Genomic DNA, 20532 nt, shown 5'->3' on the forward strand with positions numbered 1-20532 from the left:
TCACATTCTCTCAGCCTGTCTCTCTCCCTGACCCTTCTGGTAGTGAAAGGTATTAGCAGTGGACACGTCATTAGTCAGTTTAGTCACTGAATTATTAAGATGTCAGAAAATAAGAATTCGAATAAAACACTCTAATCCGTGTTAACTGTAGACGAATGAAGTCCCTCAATGGAATTGTATACGTAAGAAATTACTAAAATGAAACTCGTTTTTCGGCTGTTGACTATATCAGCCATCATCAGGTGGAATGACCAGAAACAGATACTGTCAAAGCATACTCGATCATAGGACGATACGTAAGTGATGTGTCAGAATGAACAAAACTAGCAATAACGTCAGAGTACGGCCTGAAAAATTTTTTCAGAACTTTAGAATGAATCTGTCAGTTTTGTGAATGACCTTCGTTCACAGAAAGTCATTTCGAGAAGTGCGAATACGAATGTGCAATTGTTCAGGTTTTTTCCTATCATAAAAAACCGCCAGGAGCATAGAAATATATAGATTCTGTGTATCATAATTTCGGAGTGTCTTTTTTGCTCTGATAACGTGACCGACATATTTGATTTAGGCGACACCGACATCGAAATTGACTCCAATGTCACAGCTGGTTCCTGCCAACTGGCAATATTCCAGATCAATCGTGAAGGTATCCGCATGTGACTGCTTCGTGCAAGATTTTACTGAACCGATTAAATGTAAACAAACTTTATGTGCTACTAAAAATAGAAGAAAGTTCCCATTTCAAAATCGTTTACGTCCTGTTCATATATTTATTTTTTGACGCTATATGGAATTTTTTTCGTCTGGATATGGATAACGTATTACAGTTACGAATACCAACAATACGATTTACAGTCAAACTCGATTAAGCCGTCATTACATCTTTTGAGTCCGAATTTGTATTCCTAATTCAATTTACTAAGACGTGTAAATCGATATAAAGTCAACAAAATGCGCCGACTATGAATTTACCCTTATAGGAGTTTTTTGGGACAACAACGCGTCATGACGACTAATGAATTTACCCTTAAGCCCAACGCACACGGCAAAACATTTGTTTCGCCGAAACAGATAACACGTTTTTCAGAAATCGTTTTTTGCTCGTGAAAAGCGTTCTTCAGGTCGGCTTTTTTGTTTTGCCTCCCCGCAAACGGCATAACAAAAAACATCGAAAACGTTTTTTCTCGAGGAAAAAACGTTTTTTTTTCGGTGCCGTGTGCGTCGGGCTTAATAGGAGTTTTTTGGGCAACAACGTGTCTTGACATTGTGAACGGTAACCCCCAACAGAGTGTCGTTTGGTGGTTTCTACCACCGGACGGCTTTCCGTGTGTAGAATATAGTCACGAATTGAACACGCTGACGTCAATCAATTCGTATCAGAGTCCGTTAGTTATATCACTTCCCTGGTTATATTGAGGGAAAAGTCCACTCACTAGGGCACATGGCACACCACACCAGCTGACACCGCAAACACAGATGCGAAATATAGCTGTGTTCTGAACCAGATCATATAAAAATCCCAATACAAGAAGACATCGATCAGATTTACGCATTTACAATATGCGCGCGGACTGGTAGAATGAATAAATCCTAACCATTTTCAATAACCAACACATTCGATTGTTCTAATTTTATAGTACTTAAAATGCACATATGTCATTTGTTTAGTATACAATATGTACCCTACTTGAGTACACTTTTTACTATACGTACATTCAAATCAACAAGATTATCCATTTTGTAAAAAATACATAATCTTTTTTTATGTATTTTTGATTTTGTCGACTATTTTTCACTGCAGTTCGTTAAGTATGCTAAGTACAAAAATTTCCCATGATACCGAACTTGTCTCATACATAACATTTGTGTTTTATCAGTAAACATGGTCATTAATATGACTGTCATAGATATGTACGCAATAACCATCGATAATAGAGAGAAGTGTGAACTAAAATCTGCATTTTATTGTTTACCCGATTATAACGCTTCCTAAAGACAACAGATATCGAATATACGGTATACGCGCGTTCTATATAGTCGATACACATTCCAAGATTATCGAATTGGGTTTGAATTTATGTTTGCTCAATTAACGTTTGTCAGGCTTCTTAGAATAAATGGAAAGTTGTGTCATCTTATTCTTATAACTAAAGACAATGGGAAGATTTGAATTACAAATTTAGATACTATTTTCTTATCGTCACATAGAAAGGATCTTTTTTGATAATATTCAGAAAAGAAGATCGGTCTTCAATTTTATTTTCCATCAGAAAAAAAATCCGTCAAATCAAATATAATTCAAAATATATACCAGATGACCACGAAGAAACTCACACATTGCCTATTTAAGTGCTTTGTACCCGATTGTCCTCATTGACGCGTTTTAAAGTCTCGATCTCGGCGCGTTTTGTACTCCAAAAGCGGAGTCCAGGGAGTCCACAGTTCGGACACGATAAGTCACACAAGCACCTGCAGGTAAAGCTAATGCGGGAGATGGTAACGTGATAATGCCTGGATGCTCTAGCTTTCGTTTTGAAAGACTATAAATTACTGTATATTATGTAGTTGTTGCCATATTGTATAATAATGACATTTTTTGTATATACTTCCTGTTGTTTTGTTTCTACGGCCGGCTGCGCAAATAACTCATTCAAGGATGTTTACCTCCACCAGTAAAACATAAACAATAATTCATTTCGGCCTAGTTTTTTACCGCACTAACGCTTATAAACCATTCGTTTCTAGTCCAAATGTTACAATGTACCAATTATATACAAATTCCATCATGATATGATCTTTTATTGTTCACGGCGTGTTGAAAATGATACCGAAGGCATTAGTATGGAGATGCGTGGTTTGAACTTGAACAAGAGGTCGTGGTTCGGTACCGATGATGATGGTTAATGAGAAGAACGAAGCCCACTATGTACAAATTTTGAAATCGAGAATTTAACAGGGGTATATATACAAAGGAGAACAGGTTAATTATACCCCTGTGTTTAGTCAATATCCCACACCTGCCGATGATCTCTAGGGTGAGATCGAAACGTCGTGAATTTTATATGTTAGATTGTTTGAATAAATGAATTCTCGATTTTAAAATTCTTTTAATTTGTACATAGTGGGTTTCTATCTTATTATCCGTTTATCACGTTTGAGTTTGGTTATCCTACTAGCAGAAATGACGACCACCCATATAATCTAGATCAATAAAGAAATCTAACTTCCTGGATTTCCTGAATTTGTTTTTCATAAGAACTGGCTAAGTAAGCCCGCGCAGTGTACGGTGAACAAGGAAAATTTGAACGTTTTCTACATGATAACAAAGATCTGAATGTATACTTGGAAAAAACGCCGCGGGAAAACCGTAATATTTCATACCAAGTTCGGAACAGGATGTATCCGTGACACGAGTCTGGCGACTTTCCGATTAAGTGGTGGTGTGCGTTATATTCATCATCTTCATAGGCGGATACAGACTAAAACAGGATGAAAATACAATTCATTTGGCTGTGGGTTTAATTCCATATTTCAAAAAATAAATTAGTCAAAATGAATTAAGGATGATGAAATTCTTAAACTGTAATTACAAATAGTCACACGACCTACTAAAACCACCATGAGATCGTAGGTAGAATTTGAAAGATGTGAGCGTTGCATGACACATCACATGTTAATGAATGAATCTTGGCAACGGCTCAACGCAAATACTGTTTGGCGGGTTGCCATTCGCTCGTTGATTGGTCGATAGTGAACCGTTTGAATGAAATACGTAAATTCCCGCTGCGCACGCACACGAAAACCCACCACAGTCAATGAAATTACCCACGATCCATTGCGGTAGGGTATATAACCGACGTAAACAGAGTCAAAGATAAACATATGCACGTTCGCAATAGAATACGCTCAGAATTATTTCATCGGGAATTTACTTACGGATTTGCCTTTTTAATTCGATAATTTTAAGAAAGGTTAGTGAAATATAGATTCAACTAGTTTTCGATTACATATTTATTCAATTATCAAACTGTAAATGGTTTTAAGGCGTGTTTTTTGCAACCAGACGGTTTGGTAGTATGTAGTACGTGGGTGCGCCATCTTCTCTCGAATTCTATAACGATAAGTTAGCAAGTTTAAATGTATTTCAATCTAATCTTACGACTGTTTCAAACTTGAAATTAGCTTGTATGTATTCTTTACTGTATTCATTTATCGGAAATCAAGTGTAGGACCTGAGAAATATATGTTTAGTGGCAACCTATTCAAAAACATTCATACCCTAGTAACCCAGTATTTTGTCATTTACATAATTTTATCTTTTAAAAACTATAAATTTCGCCCGGATTTTATCGAAGAAAATTTATTTATGATCTCCAGCTTAATGGAGAGGCGTTATTCATGAAGATAGAAACGGAAATTTACCGATCACAGTACAAACCAGATCAGGAACATATCGATTTAATGATAATAAGATTGGCACTGTGCCAATTGTGTCTGGCTTTCAGTACTCGGTTGTAGCGCGGTAATAATAGCAACAGCAGTGATCGTGACGTCGATATACGGCGCGCGGGAAATAATAATAGCTAGACGACGTCAGGGCGAGGTGAATTATACGCAAATAGAGCCGTACGGATTGATCGAATGCCAAGCATTTTTTTGACGAGTTGATATTTACCCGACGACTAGACGCATATTTTTTCCAAGAGAAATTGGAAAAATCTATCCCTGAACTATATGGAAGCTGAGCCAACAATGAAGTTGCCCTCCTACATATAACAGAAACAACATTACTATGGCCTCGAAAGAGCCCGTGACATTCACGATATATGACGGTCCCAATCAATTGAGCTATTGTTATACATCAAGGTTTCCGTTGGCGCATTAGCCCACGGGCTTCATATTTCCTCTATTCACGTTTTTGAAAAATGCGCAACCACTTTCTAGGTTAGGCTAGGAAATGATACGTTATCGTTTTCTCTCTATTCCCGTCGTAATATTTCGTCTTCTCATTGTATTTTGCAGATTTCGAGATGTGGGGTTTGATGGCACCGACTTCTGTGAACGCTCCTTCACAAGCCTGGAAGAAATGGCTCGAATACATACTGAAAGAGAAAAGTATGTTTTTCAAGTCGGCCGCTCTGGTTTATGAGAATGGCGTTACGGCGGCAGCTTCGAATGGTTTCCACGTATCCAGTTCGGAATTAGAGGTAAATATAATATTTATAGGTCACCAATTAGAACGGTTTCAAAGTACGTTGTACTACAACTACAAAGAAAACTTCATTCAATAGAATTTGATATTAAAATAAGTTGACTCATCATTTCGTCGCTTCTGGTCAACCGCAGTGATTTTCCACGATACTAGCATTATATATGAAGTCTTACTGGAATCTTACTCGCTCTCTTATCAGTCACTTATGATTTCAAATTATTTGGACTTGATAAGTTTAGATAAGATTGAAACGTATAGAGTCCTAATGGGTGATTTGGGGCGCGCATAATTGAAAAACACTTGAAATCTATATAACTGCACAGCTTGAACCTAAATCACATGAAATAAGCTTTTGAATTTGTTACGACGCATAATTCTGCTATACAACCTAAATAAATGACAAGTTTTGAAAAACCGGGCAGATCTATTTAATTTATGTACATGTATTATGTATCAAGTTCATATTGTATAATCATTTTGTTTCGTTTGTGTAGATTGTGAAGAGAATTTTCCATGGCGCTAAACCGGAAAGAATTATCGTCAATGACGTAACCTACTGTGTGAAAAGTATCGAAAACAATCACGTGATCGCCTTTAACGGTTCGAAATATTTGGTCATCAGCAAAAGTCAACAGATGTTCGTCTTCGGACTATGTACGTCGCGGATGCGTAGCACCGACGCATCCCACTTCATAGGACGGGTAGCTAATAGTCTATCGGAGAAAGCTTACTAATCGGTTGGAACCCTTTTAGGAAATTTTATCTCATTTCATAGAATCTTCTTGCACCAACAATGCAGTTATCTCTCCGAGAGACGACGTCTGTTTTTGCTTGTCAAGGTCACGGTTGCGGCGGATGAGAGCTGGTGGTAATCAACTGACTAGACGGCATATAGAAACAATGATGCAGCGGCATCTCGCAAACAAAATTCCGCGCGTGTCAACCGGTCGTGTTTGTGAACCAGACAGTTATTTACGCAGACGGCTGGAGTGACGAGAGACTTCATTATTTTATTGGCCGCGTTGTAGCGGTCAAATCAGTATTAGTTGCTGTTTGTTTCGCCATGTGTGACGTATGACAATTGACTTTCAGTAACGTTTGGACATTTGCCAAATAACTCGGTCGTTTCCTGTGCTGCCGTAGAACATAGATTTATTGATGCGTTTCGAAATTAAACACCTCTGAAAAATCGAAATGCGTAGTTCATGGCGTGTGAAAGTCACACTGCCTTATTTGGCTATGATACAAAATTATTCTCTTTTCGAATTGGACGTTATCACGTCTGGGTTTTACAAGCCTCATTTTTCAACAATGTGGACTCATTTTTCCCACTGCTATCGTAAAGTATACAAAATTTCGGTTAATGCTTTTTTGTGTTTCTAATGAAAATTCTGTTATTGCTGTCTAAACATGCTGAACATTTTTAAGACAATCATTGAAAAATATTGCATCACGGTACCACGGTAAGCGTGGCTGGTATCAAATCTCTTCATTTCAACGTCTCTAAGGCCATATGAAAATAAATTGTTCTTGATTCTCATCAGCTCCCTCTCCGAATTTAGCCGCCATCAGGTTTTTTTTCATCTTATTTTGAAATAAAATGTAAAACTACCAGTTTAAGAATTAGACTAACAATATTATTCACAGAAGTCATCTATTTGCTGCCAAGCATGTAGCTAAACACTTGAAGCATCTGATAGTCTAAATCTTCGCAAACGTAGCCAGGGTTCAATAAGTTTAAATTGATTATTAAAAGCTAGTTCCATCACCCGTTTCCTGCACAAGTCTTCATTAGAGCTTTTGCAGTATTTTGTATACAGAATATAAAATATAAACCTCCCTCTTTAATGATTTTTCACAACTTCTGATGAGAAAAATCAAGTAATTTATTTCGTATGGCCTTACTATGAATTTGCAGAGGTTCGCCACCGAAAAATTGTTCCCGAGGAGCGGCATATTTTCGCAGCGATATCCCATAAATTGTTGCTTAATCAGTTTTAGAAATAGTGGTTTTGAAATCGGTCGTCAATTAGTTTGAAAATGTCAAACGAAATATAAAATAGAAGAAATTATAAACTGTAGGATTTTCAGATGCAGTCAAAGAAATATCAACGAGCATTGTGAACAATAATTCCAAACGTAAACATGACAACATGATTTAGAAACTAGTCAATCCTTATTGTGTCTTCGAATCCCTTTTTCCAAAGGGATGCGGACGAGTGATTAGTGCTCGATTAACATATCAATCAATGCAATATATTCAATACAAACGCGTTGTTTTTACTGAAAAAAAATGAACGTCTTGTAAATTGTACATATAAAAGGTATTTATTAGCTTTGTAAATAACTTGTATTTTATGAACGTACGTTCTGTGTGTGAGTGTGTATGATAACTTTGCTGGCGAACTCTGTGTTCTGGTATTCGAATTTTCTTGCGGGTGCTTTTGACCGTTTTATATACGTACTGCCTGGAAAAACCTAGCACTTCACCGATTTATTTGAAACCGCAATATTTCCCGCAGTGTTGTCCTATCGATGAATCAGGTGATTTGAGCGTTCAGAAATCGTAAGATAGATAAATCCAAAAATAGAATTAAACTTTGCACACAAAATTCTAGACCATCGATGTCAAAAGCTTTTTGTTGATACATTTGATAAAATTTGAACTTTTAAGTGAAAATTCATTGAAATTCTTGTGTATGTGTGTGTATGAAGTAAGCGAGTGCCTCGATATTCTTTTTCTATGTGTAATTGTGATCGTTTACCATAAAATCTAAATGGCGATTATATTGTGCTGGTGGTGTATCAAACACAGATACAGTTTCTATCGTCATATGCAACGTGTTCAATGCAAGTATTTTAACATGTCTCGATTATAGATATACTGTCTCAACTCAGTATGTGTGGCGTGCACCTATAGTTTGATAGTTTACAACGAGTTATATAGCAACACATCGAAACCTAATTGAGAAAAATCATCAAATATACTGCTTTGAATATTGAATGCGAAATAATATCCACTGTCGAGACATATCGTAAAGATTTTTTGACATCCGACACTGTATTTGATTGTTTATGACTTATTTTCATATACCCACAATTTTGTCGAATGTCTTCTGTTAGTTACGCAAGGTTATTTCAAGAGAGAACAAACTGCGTGTCGTTATTGGCGACTGCAGTAAACGCAAACTGAAAAAAATTATCGCGATTTACTTCTGAAAATAGTAGACACCGGCAATTCTTTTTTCGACAGGATTTTAACGTGAGAAACGGGTCTAATTAAAGAAACAAGTAATTCTTGTTTTTTTATGACCAAAAGTAAGATTTTTGATCGACCTTATAATCTGAAGAAAAAACTGAAAACAAGGACTTCGTTATTCTCGATAAGAATGCTGTTGCTTTTTGAAGAATTCGTTTGGTTTGAAAGTGCTACTCGTGTGTGTGATTGTGATAATAACTGAAAATTGATGTACCTTTTTGTGCTTTGAATAAGTGTTTAATGTCTTTTTTTGTAACATTTTGTACACGGAGAAAAGTATATTTTAAGACCTTCCTGTATCTAATATACATGTATATCAATCATTATTGAAAGAAAGATTTTACAAATCGATTTTAATTCGTTTGATATTTTAATGAGAAGATGAAATAATTATCCGTACCTTGATCAGAAATTAAATCGGCAACTTATTCGAGATGCTGTTGATTTTCGATGTTAAAGATTAGAATGTATTGTTTGTTAATGACAGTCAAATTTAAGTTATTGTTTTTAGAAAAATAAACTAAAATTCGCTGTATTTAAAACTGCTGATTTTGAATTTACTGAGATTTATTTTCTACTGGGAAGCTGCATGAAACCTCGGTCAACTCGGACAAAATCTTCAGGACAGTTTCTATACGCACGACGTTTCTTGGTCCGACCAGGGAAGTGTGATGAGATGGAATACGGACGCTTTTAATTGCCGGATGTAGGCTATTCAATTCAGCCCGTACATCAAAGGTTACCGCAACAGCAGTAAGCTACGCTTATCGAGTGTGTGTTACCAGCTGAACACCAGTCAACATCAACTTTGATTCGGTCGCAGAACAACCCGCAATAGTTTTAGCCCGATAAATGTTCTGCGATCGATACTACGCATGCGCACTGCAGTTCATTGAACCACGTGGAAGTGGCTGTGTATAAACATATTTTTCTTTAGAAAATCGGTTGAAATTCAACAATTTCTCGTAAAATTTGTCCAAAAAGGTATGTATTTTTATTCTTCTATATCTCCGAAACCCGGAATCGGAACATTAAGTGTTTATATTGTGATTAAAGTCTGTTTTTATGTGTTAAACATATGTTTTTGCCAGTTCGTTCCGATTCCGGGTTTAGCGTTATTTGGGCATTGAAGATGTCAAATATTTCGGCCCAGACTCGCGCAGCTTTCGTTTCTGACGTCATGTTGCTATGTTACGACACAGACATATACATGAAGTATGATCTTTAAAATGTGTATTTACTACATAATAATGTTACTTAATAACGCTTACATTAGGCCTACAAATTATTGTCCCCCATATAAACCAAGTTGCCTAAATAGCATCAGCAATCTCATTTAATTAACCTTTTCTTGTTTTTAGTCATGGATCTTTGTCGATTGTGTGGAAAAAATGCGAAACCTCCGGATCGTCGTCCTATCGATAAAAATAATTTCAAAAGCCATGTGAAGGAGTTGTTCAACATTGATTTTGATGATGATACTGAACAGTACCCGATATATATCTGTAATATGTGTCGTGTCAAATTACAAAAATGGCGTAAGAACAAAAACGTTAAAAAAACTGTCCCTGTGACTATCACAACATGAAACTTTGCCCACATTTTATCCAAATCTTTCGCAGTGCTTATGTGAATGGCGGAACATAATGTATCTTGAATTTTTGTAAACCACTGGTTAATTCCAAGTCTGGACGGCGACGTATTTGTAGTCAAAATTTTATCGATCGATTTTCCATTATGTACTGCTGCCATTCCATTTGAACTGAATTTAAATACTCGATGGTTAATCACTTCAGTCATAGCCTTTTCCAAATATATAGTGTTCCTGCGAAAATAATAATAATGATTATTATTTTAACATGTACTTATCTGGATTTTTTATATTATGTTTATATATTATTTTCTGTATTCGTTTATTATTTTATAACCTAAAAGGATTGTATTGATTATAAAAATAAATGTAAAAAATACCTGTATGTGTGTTTTCTCGTGTTCAGATCGCAGTCTCTGGTCAGCTGAGCCTGAGAAGTACCTATATGAAAAAGAAAAGGAAAGAATAAAGTGCCTGCAATTAGGTGGAAACTATTCCGATATTACATTGATTCAAAAGGAATAACACTCACTAGAATCGGCCGAATTAGTTGATCCTGATCCAGAGGATTCCCGTAATATTTCCGTATCGATCTGAACCAATTCGTCACTATCAAAGAATAGTTCGTCAAAATCGTCATCATTTATAATTTCGTTGACAACCGTTGCCATTTTAATACAGCGGAAAGAACCGATATCACGATTGATAAAACACTATATCCGTCTGAAGCGATGTAGAGAGAATCGCACAATGATAACGAAAAAGTCCAAAAATGTTAGTAGTTTATTCAACGTTTCGTCTATGTCCTAATAGTCATCTTCAGAAATAATGAATACTACAGAAATTATGAGAGATATATACAATCCAGAGACAAAGAGACTAATTCAAGTAATCAGAGATGATACAAACTAAAGGAAAATTAACGTAGAAACAGTTACACGCTAAAACAGATTAAAGAGAAGCAGTTAAGAGACAGACTAGGGGGCACTTAAATTTAAGACAATTGTGAATACAAGTTGATCGACTAAAATTGATGAGGGGAAATCAGGTGTTGAGTTTAACCAGTTTACAGAGGAATTTTTATATAAGTTTATTATGGGATGAAAAACCGATATTCGGAAACAACTGAATTATTACGGAGATTCCCGATCTCGCTGGTTATCGCTTATCGGCGCGTTACGTAACAAAGCGCTCGCCGACGAACCGTTATCGGCTTTAGGGCAATTACAACGCACATTCGACAAGAGCTGCACAATAGCGTCCGTATTCCATCTCATCACACTTCCCTGGTCCGACTAAGTCCGAGTTGGCCGAGGTTTTCTGTATGGTATAAATTCCTTCTAAAGAAACAACAGGTATTTGAGGTCGGAGGAACTATCTAAAGAGGAACCTCGTTATAACTGGCTCGGATACAACGATTCATCGGATATAACAAATATAGAATTTCGTCCAAAGTAAGAAAATTTAGATTATTTCATATTGGATAACGAACTATCGGTTGTAACGAACATATTTTCTGGTCCCGTGAAGTTTGCTGTAACGAGGTTGTATTTTGGTACAGTCCCGAACCACCATCCTGAAAAACTAGACGATCTTGCAAAAATGGAGAACTCGCCATGATTGCCACGGAAATTGATTAGAAGGATCAGGGAAGTGTGATGTGACTCATCACACTTCCCTGGAAGGATAAACTTGACAATCCGGACACATTTGCCCTCAGTGTTTGTTTGAATCACATTCCACGCATAACATTAATGAGGACACCTTGGCGAGCTCTAGTAAATGACATTTGCGGCAAATGACTAGGTTTTTAGAATTGCAGTCTGGTTCTTCTTTTCATGCAAGATTATCAAAGCGGAAAGACGCGAACGAACAACACTCGGAAACTTTAAGTGCCATATTTCCATTCAAGAGAGACGTCTGAAAAAAAATATACCGCTTTAAATAGCGCTAAAAGCACGACCTTTTATAAAATAAACACTATATAAGCTGGCTTTTGATCGTTTCCTAGACAGTACCTCGATTTTAATTCGCCGAAAGTTCATAGTGTTCAAACGGATTTTCTATTCCAAAGAACAGCACCATAACGCCTATGAATCCCTCATTTCTTCCTCAATTTCCGCAAATTGTCATTATATAACTAGCATTCTTTAATGAGGTCATGTCTGACCGTCTACCGGTCAGCCACGCCAAACATTTATCGGAACAAGAACATCTTAAAGTAAGGACAACCTAACGTTATTGGCACGGATAACACGAATGAAAATATTATCAGAACTTACACGTATATTCACGTTTATTCAACAACTATAAAATAACAGGTAGTTAGTTTTGAACTTAGTTTTGATAAATATATAAACAAATGTAGATGCGCAAATATAAATTTAATGTTTTCGTTTAGTCTTATAGCCATGAAAACGAACTTGTTTCTTGGGCTGTCCTAATTTTCCAGACGGCGTCGGACAAATCGAGGTATCGAGCGTTATTTCGTCGCTCTCATTTTGATATATCTCGATGTTTTCGCTGATATCGCTGTCACTGTGGTGATTCTCTTCGTGTGGAGTAGTAAGAGCGATCTCGTCTGCTGTTGGAGTTGTAAGCGGCTCGGGGACGGTAAACTTCTTCGCCGGTGTTTCTCCCGTTGTTTTGTTGAATAAACCTGGAAATATTTCGTACGCGTTGCTACTAAGTTCGAGACAAGTTGGAACTGAATCATCGAGAGCCAGTAACAGTTCTTCAGCATTAGCTACTATTTTCTGTGATTTTAGATGCGCTTCGTTGGACTGAACGTCTGCATCAGTAGAGATATCGTTGATGTCCGAAGACAGTACTTCGTGTGGACTCAACTCTTCACTGGAGTTCCCGACCACGGCTTCCTTATTTTCAACTTCCGATGATTCCGCCATTGCCTCAATACAGTCCATCGTTTTCATAGAATGGCCAGCTGGTATTTTGTCATCTTCCGTGTTTTCCTGCACGTTTTCGCACGACGACACATTTGACGTCTGGTGGTCGTCGTTGTTAAGTTGCGAAAGGTCGAGAGAAGGAATTTCATCCAGCACTTTATTAACAGATTTCTCAATCATGTTGTCCACGAATATTTCTACCGAAGGCGAGGATGTCGGTTTTACTTCAGTCGTTTTTGCGTCTTCGTCGCTGAAAGTCACGAATTCGAAATCATCGAGATCTGGTACACGTGGTATTTGAACCACGTGATGAGTCTTCTCGTCTGTCTCGTGGCTTTCTACCTTCCCTGTACGGTCAGTGACGATGATCGACGCTGTTAATTCAACTTCTTCTGTACTTTCTATTTTCTCGTTTTCTAGAATGTTAGGTTTCCTTTTCAGTGAAAAATCCATGTTCTGTGTACAAGAGTCACTAACTGTAATGATAGCGTTGGTTTGATGAGAATTTCTACGCGGTTCGGATGAATGCGAGAATTGTTCGGTAACAATCGCCGAGGTTTTTCCGTGAAACATCGTCGTTGTCATCTGTCCTCCACGTTCGTGACTTCGATTGCGAGATGCTTTACGCATCGCTTGCAAAATCTCCTGACGATCTTTGTCTTTGAAGGCTATTTCCAAACTATTCGACTTTTGAAAAAACGCATTTTCGCTAGTTCGCCTCAGGTGCTCCAGCCAGAAGTCGTGTGGATTGTCGGTTGATGAATACGTTCCGCGCGATGGACGCCTATTTGGATCTTGTTGGGTATACATACAATACGGAGTGGTAAGATTTTGAGCTTTCACTTTTCTAGAGCTGTATTGATCGTAGTGATTTTTGAAATCCGAATGAAAATCAGGCGCGTGGACAAGGAATTTTTTCTCAAGCGGAGGAAGCCGAGGTGATGCGTTTAGTTGCGAGAAATCATTCGTGTTGTCCGTTGTTCGTTTGACAAAATTAGAATTTTCTGGCGACGAAGGCGGCGTCAAACCTGAAACGAAGATTACTTTTCATGAAATATTGGAATGAAAATTGTTCGCATAGGTTTAATGAGCTTTTAAGTTCTATAAATGACATTATATTGATCACCGGCAACTAAAAGATTTCCTATTGATCTGCAATGCATATCGTCTGTAGTGCCTTAGTAGCATTTCAACAACGCTTTCTTCGATGCATACGTTTTTAGGTATACTGCCATACCACGTACCAGTAAGACTAGCGGCATTATCTTCAAGAAATTCTTCCATTAAGATAACTTACTTTCTGGTCGACCCCTTATCACAATCGGGGTTTTTCGATCGGTTGTGACATCGCGATCCGATTGCGTTGTTTTGCGTTTCTTCTTTCGTTTCATTCGTTTTTTGCTCTTTTGTTGTCTCCTTTGCTTGCCGCAGTCGGAGTCGGAAACGTCGGCCTCGTCCGAGCAAGTGGCAGGGGTGACACTACCGCGCCGAGGTTTTCTCGAATCGCGCTGCGATGAATCCAGACGTAGCCCGGGTTGATTTTGGTACCTGCTGGTTAGCTCAGGACTTGATCTGCTAGTTGACGCATCGCGACTGCTGCTCTGGATCGAAGATTCCTCCGTTTCCGTATAACTCATATCTTTGTTAGTTACACTCTTATCTGGCATTTTTTCTCCCGAAGGAGCGGCAACTCGTGGACGCCGCTTACTCCTTCGTTTCTGTTTGCGACCGGCGCTTTGTAATCCGGTTCTCGATTTCAGACGACCTCTCGTTTCTTTGGAACGTTTCGTTGTTTTCACCACAGGATGTCCGCCAGATAATCCCAATTCATCCGCGGACGGGGAACGATATCCTTCCAAAAACGCGTTCTCTTTCGTTTCCGGTCGAAGTCCAGTCGACTGTAAACAGGTATCTTGTTTCGTTTCGACACGGTGTCTTCGTTGTCTGTGGTTTGTCCGCGTCATTACTGTCCAAACATCGAAAATATATTTGCGTCAAACAAATGATCAAAATAACAAGGGTTCTGATATGCTCTTTACTCTGTAATTATGCCAACCCATTAGCTTGGGTTGGATTAAACTACACGCGTACGTCTTATTAATGGTAACACTAAGCCAATGGTTATATTAGCATTTACGTATATATACTGAGGCTGTTGCCAATGTCTGCAATAATGATTAAAATCCGACAATAGATCGGGCTGCAGTCTCTCATTATGATCAGAGGAAAATATATACATCGATATATTGGCATTGCGTTGATGATCTCGGAAGTTAGACTCAGCTCTGTCGTACGTGGTATCTATATGATCCGATACATGTATCATATCTCATCATATTACGTAATTAGTTCGTAGCTAGGTCTCATTCAAAATTGACCAGCTTCTATAACAGTTCACTTAAACTATGAGAAATTAGGTCCAGTACACTAATCAAATTATAAAATACTTCTTACCTAATGAGTGGTATTTCTTCGTTCGCCCATGTTAGTCTCTGGTGACAATCCACAGCAACGCGTTACCAACGATACTGTACTCAGCCGCCACTAGATCCGCCGTTGCTATGCTATTTTATAGTTTCTGATTTTCACCGTCTCGGGAAACTAATCAGGGGCCAGGTGTTTTTATTTTATAAAGGCCAGGGTTCGCAAAATTATTCACATTCTATTGGCGAATGATCTGTCGGATGTGAATTTTGAGTCAGGACGATTAGAACTACGTATTTTACCACCGAGTGCCAACCCGACAGTATTTTCATTACGCCGTATTGGCGTGTTTAGTGCAGTCTTCGTGTCGAGGGGTAAACCCGGGACTCTAAAACGAACTGAGTTCTTCGTTTTCTACACCGAGAGCAAACCAGAATTTTCCGTTCTTTGTTGGCTTCGAAAAATTAACTTAGATTTATTTTTGCATTGTCAATAATAAGTTACCGGGGGAAAAGATATAATGTTTTGCACACTATGGTCCGATGTCCCTCACCTATTTATGGACAATAAAGTACTTGAATTTGAATTTATCCTAATCCGCGTTTTACTTTTACGCAATAAAAAGATGGTTGCCCCTTGAAAAATATTTAGTCGAAGACAATAATCGCCTAATTTGTTCTTGATTGGTGAACATCAAAAGCAACTCCAACTATGGAATATATAGGTGAAATCGTATATCTGACTCTGGCCGCATTTTTATGGGGTTTTACGAATCCGATGTTAAAACAAGGCGGAGAAGGGATCGAAAGGGTGAAGAAGTCGAATCGAGTCTTCCAGTTTTTAGCAGAACTGAATTTTCTCGTGTCAACCGGACGCTTCATGATTCCGTTCCTCATGAATCAAGCCGGATCGATTGTGTTTTTCCTGACGTTACGAACGGCTGATTTAGCGCTGGCTGTGCCGATTACGAACGCGTTGACGTTCGTTTTCACGATCATTTCCGGATACGTGATCCTCGACGAGAAAGTCAGCAAACAGACGTTCATCGGAATGTTGATGGTCGTTACTGGTGTATTTTGCTGCGTTATTGGTTCGCGTGCATTCGCGGGTCGAGTCGACGGCCCCGACCATCCTTGTCCCAACAGTGGTGGACATTCATAGAATCAACTTTACTGCTATTAAATCCTTCATAATTTTGTATAGAAATATTTAGAAAATATACGTATGACGTCTATATTATAAGAAATAGTTTTATTTCATGTCTGTTGTCCGGCAGGTGACAGTTCAATTGTAACAGTGAAATTCTGAGGACACCAGGATATGTCAGCATAAAACTCGATAAATTATCTTAATAATGGTACAAAATTTAAAGTTTGTTTAAACTGATTAATCGATGTCCAAATTTCTTGTAAGGAAGCCCCACTGTACTATGAACAACTAGCCTGATCTGAAGATTTTGATCCAATTATATTCACACTGGGAGTTATCTATAATTATGAAGGTACTCTAGTCCCGGAAGTTTGTTATCAGCCAGGTGACTGGATAACCTCAGGATGAACCAAATATTTACATGCGGGATATGAATTATCTTCTAATATCATGAACAGATATTTTGGTCTCAGATGTTTGTCGCGAGTAGGTTCACGTCGTCCTTTGAGTCAAACCACTAGACCATCTTCTGTTATCGGACTTAGTGGAACTAAGTGAAATTGAATGTCAGTTAGAAGGAACCACAGCCTGGAAATGGTCAACAGGGGATTGAGCACTGACGCTGTATTTAGAACCTATTTCTAACATGGAAGACACTGTGAAATGCGTTATGACTGAACTAAGTGTTAGGGTTATAAGTTTTGACCACTAGTCGACTAGTTATGAAAACTGAAGTTCGCCCTGACTTGCTGGAAGATCTGTTTGTATTAAACAACTCATGTTTCCTCGTGAATTGATGTAAGAACAAGGAGAAAGATTCGAGAATACAATATTTCGTCATAGGGTTTTATTATCGTTTTTCGTAAATGCTACGATGATAACAGAAACATTGTCACCGCTGAGACGTCTGACCGATTCTAATGCAATCTGTGAACACGCTGTACTGTACAGTAGAGATTCATCATCTTCACCCTGAAATAATCGATAACGTCTACATCTAGATTACACTAGAGTAAGTGTAATGCAGTAAACTTTTAGACTAGAATGATTTGTAATACAGTAGATTCTGCTTTAATCGGTAGCAGGTATGGATTGCCAAACAAGAGTAAGGTAGAGTCTACTGTGATACATCAATTTGTGCCAGTCAAACATAGTTGAGACAATAGTTATGTTGGCTAATTTGATCCATACCTTCTCAAATATTTTGTCGATAAATTGAATCGCTTCCTGTGGTTTGAAACTTTTCCAAAGTCCATCGCAAGCAATGATCAGATACCTATGGATAGACAGAACGAACATTATCCATTATGATATAGAAACATCTTTTTCACCTTGATGTGCCTGGAAAACAGTTAGCAATAAAGGCTTACCTGTCTCCATCTGTGAGTTGACAGCGTCTGATATCTGGGACAGAGGAAACCCCGAAACGTTTATAGGGACCATCACCAAATGAACGAGAAACTTCTAATATTCCATTCACGCGACCTTCCCTGGTTATGTATGAGAATTGGGTAAAATTATCTAGAGATTTTCAAACCCAAAACTTTCAGCCAATGGACGTGTATAAAATCCGAAAGCTTACTTAACAGTGCCTCCAGCTTTCTGTATTCGTTGTCTTTCTTCGTACGCTATCGGACTATGATCTTTAGTAAGTGTTATAGGTATCGTTTCTTTAACATCATTTTGTCGACATAAAACAGCCTTGACAATAGAAATAAGCCATTCTAGATCTACCGAGTACAGGATTCTTCAAACATTTATCGCGATCCACCTATCGATTACTTACCGTACTGTCACCAATGTTAGCTATATACAGCGTATCGTTTACTAGTAATACTGTCGTGGCAGTTGAACCATCTTTCCATTGAGGTTTTCTACAAATACATATAGTATACAAGTTACGATTGTCTATCATAGAATCAATTTAATAAGAACATCATTAGTCCTACAACTGACTGTTTGGCAGCTTCTTTGAGAAATTCTTCATCCGTTTTTTTGTACACTTCTAACATACATTTCTTCATATCTTTCTCCAATTGCGTTAAATCGCCTGCAATAAATCAGATTGTAAGATGATACGGTTAATATTATTTTCTATGAACACTATTTGTTCGATTTTAGATTTTGAAATTTACTCCATTACCCTTTGGGAATTTCTCAGTCAGGTTGATATGCAAATGTTTAGCAGCGTAGTTTGAGGCTCGTTTTCCACCATGTCCGTCATACACAGCATAAAAACTCAGGCGACTCCTAGTAACAAGAAAAACATTGAAATTTGTAACAAATCATTTTTGCTGTATTAAAAGAGGAATCAGAGCACTAGAAATTTTGTAATATATATAATTTTTATATTTGTTACTCAGAGGCGGATTGGATCTTGATTCTTACTTATAAATCCTTGAATGGTCAGGCCCCACAATATTTGAAATCATAAGTGCAATACAAGGCATCCTCTAGAGTGTTAAGATCAAACAGTCAATCACTTCTAGTCATCCCTCGTGTCAATCTAGTCTCTGCGGGTCACAGGACCTTTTCTTACTCCGCCCCACTACTATGGAACTCCTTACCAGATGCAATTAAATCTAGTCCTTCTACTGACGTTTTTAAATTGCAACTTAAAACCCATTTGTTCACTAAAGCTTTTAACTAATGATGTAAATTGTTTTTTCTATCTTAATGTTTAAATTGTATTTTTATATTGTAAAGCCAATGAGCATATTTTATATGGATTTTAGGCTCAATAAATTATTATTATTATTATAATTATTATTATCTAGGGTCTGATTCAGGAAGGTGCACCCTCAAAATAGGGCATATTCAATTAAAAGGGCACCCCATAAGAAATCTCATCAGAAAACTGGTATTTTGGAAATACAGAGAAGCTTATGAATTTAAAATTTTTAGGTATCAATTTAGTATTTTTTTGTTAAACTTCAGGGCAACTTGATATTTCTAGGAGGGGGGTAGGCACCCCCTGCGCCCTCCCCTTGGATCTACCCCTGCTGTGATGAGTAAAACTTACACATCATGATTTGATCGAATGACCTGCGGTTTGAAATCATCAATAATAACATGGCTATCTTGCATTTCATCGCGTTCACCTTGTAAACTCGCGCAAAAACTTTTCACTCTGTAACAAACTACCAAATGAGAATACATCCAGTGAAAAAGTGTTTTCACAATATATTTCATCCCAACATAATAACATGTATATACGAAAGCAATTTATATAAAGTTTTTCTGTTTTTACCATTGACTCTGAATCGTTTTTCTTTGTTACTGATCTCGTGATTATCATCAGTAGATTTTCGTTTCGACTCATTTCTGTCGTTGGCACCATCGATATTAGCTGCAATTTTTTCTTCTCGTGCCACCGCGGATTCTGGTGGCAAATCATCAAATATTGACCCTTCATTGTTTGGGACCTGTAGTGTCTGAATTGGTGGGTATTTATCCGGCAATTTCTTAGCACCTATAAATATACATAAATCAACAAATATCAGTCAGAATCAGAACCAAAAACTAGGGACAGTCATTAAATCAGACAGACAGACAGTGAAGCGCGAAAATTCTTTGACTTCTTTGACCATTCACATTCTTATTAACAAAGTTGCTAGCAACTGATGGGGAATGTCCTAAAATCAGTAATTTTTATTTCTCGGTTTTGTACATCTATTTACCATTTGGTTCAGGTAGGTCGTCAAATAGGTCCATTAAAATGGCAATATATATATAAGCAGATTTCGCTAAAATAATGTAATTCAAGTATTCAATGGACCGTCCACCATTTTGAATTTTTTGCGATGGTCACATGACTGAATGTGAACCGGTTCCGCTTCGATGGCGTATCCCAGTACCCGATAGTGGTGATCAGGCTCGAATCCTAGGTTTTCTATAAGTCCCTGAAATAACTTTTGTGGGATATTCATTTTCTTAGGATGAATATAATCACCATAAGGTGATATAATGAAGTTCCTAGTTTATAGTTACT

The 20532-nt window shown here is 37.6% G+C and overlaps 5 protein-coding genes and 1 long non-coding RNA gene across 7 annotated transcripts in view; 2 read left to right on the forward strand and 4 right to left on the reverse strand.

The window, feature by feature from the left end:
- Nucleotides 1-3665, reverse strand: part of LOC141908154 (multiple epidermal growth factor-like domains protein 8) — a 28135-nt gene extending 24470 nt beyond the window's left edge. Inside the window, exons 1-2 of one of the 2 annotated variants that reach the window (XM_074798034.1) lie at nt 3591-3665; nt 3382-3479 (exon numbers count right to left, since the gene is read on the reverse strand). The gene's annotated coding sequence lies outside the window, so the exon portion shown is untranslated. The remainder of the gene's footprint in view (nt 1-3381; nt 3480-3590) is intronic. The other variant, XM_074798035.1, reaches the window with a different exon arrangement.
- A 119-nt stretch (nt 3666-3784) lies between these two features.
- LOC141908175 (uncharacterized) lies at nt 3785-9006 on the forward strand. The gene is made up of 3 exons (XM_074798069.1): nt 3785-3971; nt 5023-5207; nt 5707-9006. The coding sequence occupies exons 2-3, from the start codon at nt 5031-5033 to the stop codon at nt 5944-5946; spliced, it is 417 nt and encodes a 138-aa protein (XP_074654170.1). The 5' UTR covers nt 3785-3971; nt 5023-5030; the 3' UTR covers nt 5947-9006.
- Nucleotides 9007-10157: 1151 nt separating this feature from the next.
- On the reverse strand, nt 10158-10676 carry LOC141908177 (uncharacterized). The gene is made up of 3 exons (XR_012619589.1): nt 10595-10676; nt 10443-10503; nt 10158-10296 (listed from the first exon to the last, which is right to left on the reverse strand). It is a non-coding gene; the product is annotated as an uncharacterized LOC141908177 (long non-coding RNA).
- A 1708-nt stretch (nt 10677-12384) lies between these two features.
- On the reverse strand, nt 12385-15695 carry LOC141908162 (uncharacterized). Its single transcript, XM_074798053.1, has 3 exons — nt 15423-15695; nt 14266-14934; nt 12385-13996 (listed from the first exon to the last, which is right to left on the reverse strand). The coding sequence occupies exons 2-3, from the start codon at nt 14930-14932 to the stop codon at nt 12447-12449; spliced, it is 2217 nt and encodes a 738-aa protein (XP_074654154.1). The 5' UTR covers nt 14933-14934; nt 15423-15695; the 3' UTR covers nt 12385-12446.
- Nucleotides 15696-16014: 319 nt separating this feature from the next.
- On the forward strand, nt 16015-16614 carry LOC141908174 (transmembrane protein 234 homolog). The gene has a single exon (XM_074798068.1). The coding sequence runs from the start codon at nt 16104-16106 to the stop codon at nt 16551-16553; it is 450 nt and encodes a 149-aa protein (XP_074654169.1). The 5' UTR covers nt 16015-16103; the 3' UTR covers nt 16554-16614.
- Nucleotides 16615-17378: 764 nt separating this feature from the next.
- On the reverse strand, nt 17379-20338 carry LOC141909208 (integrin-linked kinase-associated serine/threonine phosphatase 2C-like). The gene is made up of 10 exons (XM_074799594.1): nt 20222-20338; nt 19792-20013; nt 19564-19681; nt 18685-18791; nt 18498-18591; nt 18328-18415; nt 18124-18242; nt 17912-18031; nt 17733-17817; nt 17379-17513 (listed from the first exon to the last, which is right to left on the reverse strand). The coding sequence occupies exons 1-10, from the start codon at nt 20253-20255 to the stop codon at nt 17379-17381; spliced, it is 1122 nt and encodes a 373-aa protein (XP_074655695.1). The 5' UTR covers nt 20256-20338.
- Nucleotides 20339-20532: the final 194 nt, after the last annotated feature.

The sequence above is a fragment of the Tubulanus polymorphus genome, chromosome 7 (assembly GCF_964204645.1).
Source record: "Tubulanus polymorphus chromosome 7, tnTubPoly1.2, whole genome shotgun sequence".
In the NCBI taxonomy this organism is placed as follows: domain Eukaryota; kingdom Metazoa; phylum Nemertea; class Palaeonemertea; order Tubulaniformes; family Tubulanidae; genus Tubulanus; species Tubulanus polymorphus.

Bases quoted from the DNA above. Each gene is read 5' to 3' on its own strand.
- LOC141908175 (XM_074798069.1), top strand. From the start codon at position 5,031: ATGTGGGGTTTGATGGCACCGACTTCTGTGAACGCTCCTTCACAAGCC. The intron at 5,208-5,706 runs GTAAATATAATA...TCGTTTGTGTAG, and splicing joins TATCCAGTTCGGAATTAGAG to ATTGTGAAGAGAATTTTCCA.
- LOC141908162 (XM_074798053.1), bottom strand. From the start codon at position 14,932: ATGACGCGGACAAACCACAGACAACGAAGACACCGTGTCGAAACGAAA. The intron at 13,997-14,265 runs GTAAGTTATCTT...TCTTCGTTTCAG, and splicing joins GATAAGGGGTCGACCAGAAA to GTTTGACGCCGCCTTCGTCG.
- LOC141908174 (XM_074798068.1), top strand. From the start codon at position 16,104: ATGGAATATATAGGTGAAATCGTATATCTGACTCTGGCCGCATTTTTA.
- LOC141909208 (XM_074799594.1), bottom strand. From the start codon at position 20,255: ATGGACCTATTTGACGACCTACCTGAACCAAATG. The intron at 19,682-19,791 runs GTAAAAACAGAA...CTCATTTGGTAG, and splicing joins AAAACGATTCAGAGTCAATG to TTTGTTACAGAGTGAAAAGT. The intron at 18,032-18,123 runs GTAAGCTTTCGG...ATACATAACCAG, and splicing joins AAAGCTGGAGGCACTGTTAA to GGAAGGTCGCGTGAATGGAA.